Below are 4,838 nucleotides of genomic sequence, written 5' to 3'. Positions count from 1 at the left end.
TGGATGTCAAAGGCCCACCTCATTAATGGGAGAACAGGTCACCAGGTTTCTGGGGCAGACGTCCTGCTCCCCGCCGCCTGGCCGAGCCCAACACGCGGGCTCCTGAGGGCCGCGGCTCCCAGGGCCAGATGGGAAAGTATAGCCTGCAGGCCCACACCTCCTTATGTGAATCACACCTGGCGGGACAAGAAACCAAAAACACCCTAAACAATGAGTTTCCAGTAAAATATGACAGACGTGATGAGGCGGGGGAGAGGAGGGATCTGACTGGGAGTTGGCACTGGCCTGTGGGTGGTGAAAGCCAAGGGGAATGGAAAATGCCAGACCCGCCCCCTACTCAGGAGTATAAAGCACCCACCTCCTATTCCAACTTACCTGAGCACCTCTCTCTCCTCTCTGCCGCCTCGCTTGCTCGCTCGCTCACTCACCTTCCTCCTGGCATCATGACCACCTGCAGCCGCCAGTTCACCTCCTCCAGCTCCATGAAGGGCTCCTGCGGCATCGGGGGCGGCTCCAGCCGCATGTCCTCCGTGCTGGCGGGAGGGTCCTGCCGGGCCCCCAGCGCCTACGGGGGCCTGTCGGTCTCCTCCTCCCGCTACTCTTCCGGGGGGGCCTACGGCCTGGGGGGCGGCTACGGCGGCGGCTTCAGCAGCAGCAGCAGCAGCTTTGGTGGGGCCCTGGGTAGCGGCTTCGGTGGAGGATATGGTGGTGGCCTTGGAGGTGGCTTTGGAGGTGGCCTTGGTGCTGGCCTCGGTGGTGGCTTCGGTGGTGGTGACGGGCTCCTGGTGGGCAGCGAGAAGGTGACCATGCAGAACCTCAACGACCGGCTGGCCTCCTACCTGGACAAGGTGCGCGCCCTGGAGGAGGCCAACGCCGACCTGGAGGTGAAGATCCGGGACTGGTACCAGAGGCAGCGGCCCGCTGAGACCAAGGACTACAGCCCCTACTTCAAGACCATCGAGGACCTGAGGAACAAGGTGTGTGGACCGGGCGGCAGGACTTGCCATTCTAGCTCCCTCGCTCTGGAGCGATAGATGCCTCAGGCCACTGGCATCTTTAGATTACTAGACCGGGCAGACGCCAACCCCGCATCCCTTCTTCTGGCTCTGGACGCCCCCCGCGGAAGCCGGTCAGTGTCTCCCCGCTTTGCTCATGCCCTTCGGGGCTCCAGACCGTAGACCGTGAGAACCTGGGGATTCCTACCCTTACATTTTACAGGGGAAGGAGTCAGAGCTTTGAGAGGTGCTGTGGCCTGCGAATCAATGGCAGAGCTGAGGCCAGAACCCGTGTGCCCACTTGCTAATACAGGAGGCAGCTACCTGTTCCCCAGCACAGGGGAGGAGCGAGGCTGTAACGGGACCAGGCTAGACACGCAAACCACTCATTAGCTCATTAGTCTGGGCTGTGGCGGCTGCCGCCCGTGAGCCCTGGCACCGGCGCCCCTCCCCACCGGCAGGCGGGCACAAAAACCCCACAGAGGCGATCAGCGGAGCCCCGCCTTACGTGTCCTGCACAGGAGGGAGCCTGGGGGACTTGTATCACCTGACTCCAGCCCCAACCCCCTGCTCCAACCTCACCCTGGGAGCCCTCCCCGCTGATCCTGCTTCCTTTCGTGGCTGGCTCTGATGCCTCACGTGGAATTGGTAAATTAGATGGTGAGGGAGAGGACTGCAGCCAGTCCGGGGTTCAGTATTTCTTCTGCTTCTTCTTTTCTCATCCCTTGTGCTAGTGGGGTCTCCTCTTTTGGGAAAGCCACACCTGAGGTCCCATGTCCTGCGGGCTTAAAAGGAAGGTGTGAAGATGGGCAGATTGGCCTGTACAGAAAGAGGAGAATTCAGACCAGGAAGGGAGACTTGGGGACCTTAGGTCACTCCTCCACTCTGTGGGTAGGGGAACTGAGACCCTGAGACTCATCAGTGGTAGAACCAGGACTATAACTCAAGGGCTTTTGGTTCCAAGGCCAGGGCTCTTTCTATCCATTTTTTTCTGACCCGGAGTCAGCAAAGTCGTGGGTCGAAGCTGGGCCATCAGGGGTTACCCTTTAGGTTGCTGTGGCAAAGGTTTTTGGGAGGAGGGGAGACTCAGGTGAGAGCAGGAAAGCAAAGGCCTGATGTATGCAGGCTGCGGTGAGGTCTGGCTAGTGACGTCCATTTGGCTGACGACCTGTGCCCTCTCTACCTGCAGATCCTCACGGCCACCGTGGACAATGCCAATGTCGTCCTGCAGATTGACAATGCCCGCCTTGCTGCTGATGACTTCCGCACCAAGTGAGTTCGCAGCAGTGACTCAGGATGTCCAATCTCCCCAGGGTGGGGTGTTTTTGGGGCAGCGTCCCCTAAACAGGGCTGACCGGTTGCCAGGATGGCCACATGAAAACCCCTTGGGGTGCTTGTAAAAATACAAAACTCCTGGGCCCCAACCTGGAATTCTGATTCAGTTATTCTTAACAGGCTACCTGAGTGATTCTGATTCATGGCCAGGTTTGGGTGCCATTGCTTTAAGGGAGAGGGGTTCCCCACTCCTCCACCTGCCCCTGAAGTGTAGGAGGCAGTCACATTTGGAGGCCCGTGTGCTATTGGTTGTGAGGCCGGAAGCGTCTCCCCTCCCTGAATTCTGCAGCCTAATGAACTGCCTTATTCCCTGCCCCCGGGAGTGTTCAGATCTGAGTCCTCAATGGGTGCTGTGTCCAACCACGCCATTTTCAAAACTGACTCCCTAAACCACCCACAGGGTGCCAGCTATGGGAAGAAGCTGCAGGGGGCAGAGAACAAAGCCTTCAGTGTGGCCAGGATGGATGTCCCATTCTTCTTGTCTTGGATCATTCCAGGTACGAGACTGAGCTGAACCTGCGGATGACCGTGGAGGCCGACACCAACGGCCTGCGCAGGGTGCTGGACGAGTTGACCCTGGCCAGGGCCGACCTGGAGATGCAGATCGAGAGCCTGAAGGAGGAGCTGGCCTACCTGAAGAAGAACCACGAGGAGGTGAGAACCAGCTTAGAAGATGAAGCTGGGAGGGAAAGGATGGGATTGAGATGGGGTGGCGGTGGTGTGGGCAATGCTCAGGCCAGGATCACCGGAGAGGAGGGAACCCCGACTGGTTGCCAGGTCGCCATGGCTCCTGACTGTGGACCGTTCTTTGGTTGTGCAGGAAATGAACGCCCTGAGAGGCCAGGTGGGCGGAGACGTCAACGTGGAGATGGACGCCGCCCCCGGCGTGGACCTGAGCCGCATCCTGAACGAGATGCGCGACCAGTACGAGAAGATGGCGGAGAAGAACCGCAAGGACGCCGAGGACTGGTTCTTCAGCAAGGTGGGTGTTGTCATCCCAGGGGCAGGGGGAGGGGTGGGGAAGGGACCCAGGAGACCCGCCTTCCAGGAACTTCTAGTGTGAATGACTTTTTTTTCTTTTCTGCAGACCGAGGAGCTGAACCGCGAGGTGGCCACCAACAGCGAGCTGGTGCAGAGCGGCAAGAGCGAGATCTCCGAGCTCCGGCGCACCGTGCAGAACCTGGAGATCGAGCTGCAGTCCCAGCTCAGCATGGTAGGGGAGCTGCCAGGCTTGGATCTGATCCAGGACTGGGAGGGAGGGAGTGACTACCCTCACTGATCCTTGATCTTTCCTTCCATCACAGAAAGCATCCCTGGAGAACAGCCTGGAGGAGACCAAAGGCCGCTACTGCATGCAGCTGGCCCAGATCCAGGACCTGATCGGCAGCGTGGAGGAGCAGCTGGCCCAGCTGCGCTGCGAGATGGAGCAGCAGAACCAGGAGTACAAGATCCTGCTGGACGTGAAGACGCGGCTGGAGCAGGAGATCGCCACCTACCGCCGCCTGCTGGAGGGCGAGGATGCCCAGTGAGTGCACTGCCCTCCTTCCCAGTCCTGCCCCCACTATTCACCTGCTGTATCCCATGTGTCTAATGATCTTGCCCTTTTCTGTCTTCATAGCCTCTCTTCTTCCCAGTTCTCCTCTGGCTCTCAGTCGTCCAGAGACGGTAAGACTTTCCTTCTCATCAAGACTGGACTCGTGACCACTTCCTGTCTCCCAGCAGGTCCAGAGAATTGGCTTTTTGAGGGGTTGAGTTAGAGTTTTCTCACCCAAGATCCCTTATAAACCTACTTGGGTAGAAGAAGCCATTTTATAAACCTTCCTTAGGGCTAGGAGTTAGTGGCCTCCACTTTTTACTTCTGTCACCTGGTGTCTGTGGCAGACTCCAATGTTCTGATGGTCAGCACCACGGACAGGACACCACGTGGGTCTTCCCTTCAAGACCAGTCCACTTGGGTTGATCTGGACTGAACCAAGCTGATCTGAGTTCTTAGGAGCCTCCAGTTTGAGGACACAGACTCTGTCCTACCTTCGGGAGCTCTAGGCTGAAAAAACCGTGCAGATGGGATCAGTCCTGAGATAAGAGCAGTGAGTGAAGAGATAATCAGGGGAGAGGGCAACAGGGAGATAGTCTGCTTAAGTCTTCCCAACTCCCTGGTCTCCCCACTCCTGATTTCTCCATTGCCTGTCCTCTGCTGGTAACACCTTCTCTCCCCTCTTCCCCAGTGACCTCCTCCAGTCGCCAGATCCGCACCAAGGTCATGGATGTGCACGATGGCAAGGTGGTGTCCACCCACGAGCAGGTTCTTCGCACCAAGAACTAAGGCTGCTCAGCATTGCTCAGGACTAGGAGCAACCCCCCACTCCCACCCCGCTGCTCCCCCGCCGTGTGGATACAGACCACACTAGGGAATCCCCTTTCTTGCCCCCCAAGGACTTCACACTCGAGTCCTGCCTCACCCTTGCCCTCTCCTGGCATTCAATAAAGCTTCATTATCTGAGTTGCACA

At 58.3% G+C, this 4,838-nt stretch overlaps 1 protein-coding gene across 1 annotated transcript; it reads left to right on the top strand.

The window, feature by feature from the left end:
• Positions 1-383: 383 nt before the first annotated feature.
• KRT14 (keratin 14) lies at positions 384-4,838 on the top strand. Its single transcript, XM_043584457.1, has 8 exons — positions 384-977; positions 2,185-2,267; positions 2,828-2,984; positions 3,151-3,312; positions 3,418-3,543; positions 3,635-3,855; positions 3,949-3,995; positions 4,556-4,838. Exons 1-8 carry the CDS (start codon positions 444-446, stop codon positions 4,651-4,653), a joined length of 1,428 nt encoding a protein of 475 aa, XP_043440392.1. The 5' UTR covers positions 384-443; the 3' UTR covers positions 4,654-4,838.

This window comes from Prionailurus bengalensis, chromosome E1 (genome assembly GCF_016509475.1).
Source record: "Prionailurus bengalensis isolate Pbe53 chromosome E1, Fcat_Pben_1.1_paternal_pri, whole genome shotgun sequence".
NCBI classification, from domain to species: domain Eukaryota; kingdom Metazoa; phylum Chordata; class Mammalia; order Carnivora; family Felidae; genus Prionailurus; species Prionailurus bengalensis.
Note: the sequence above shows the minus strand (reverse complement) of the source record. Positions and strands in the feature narration are given on the sequence as shown.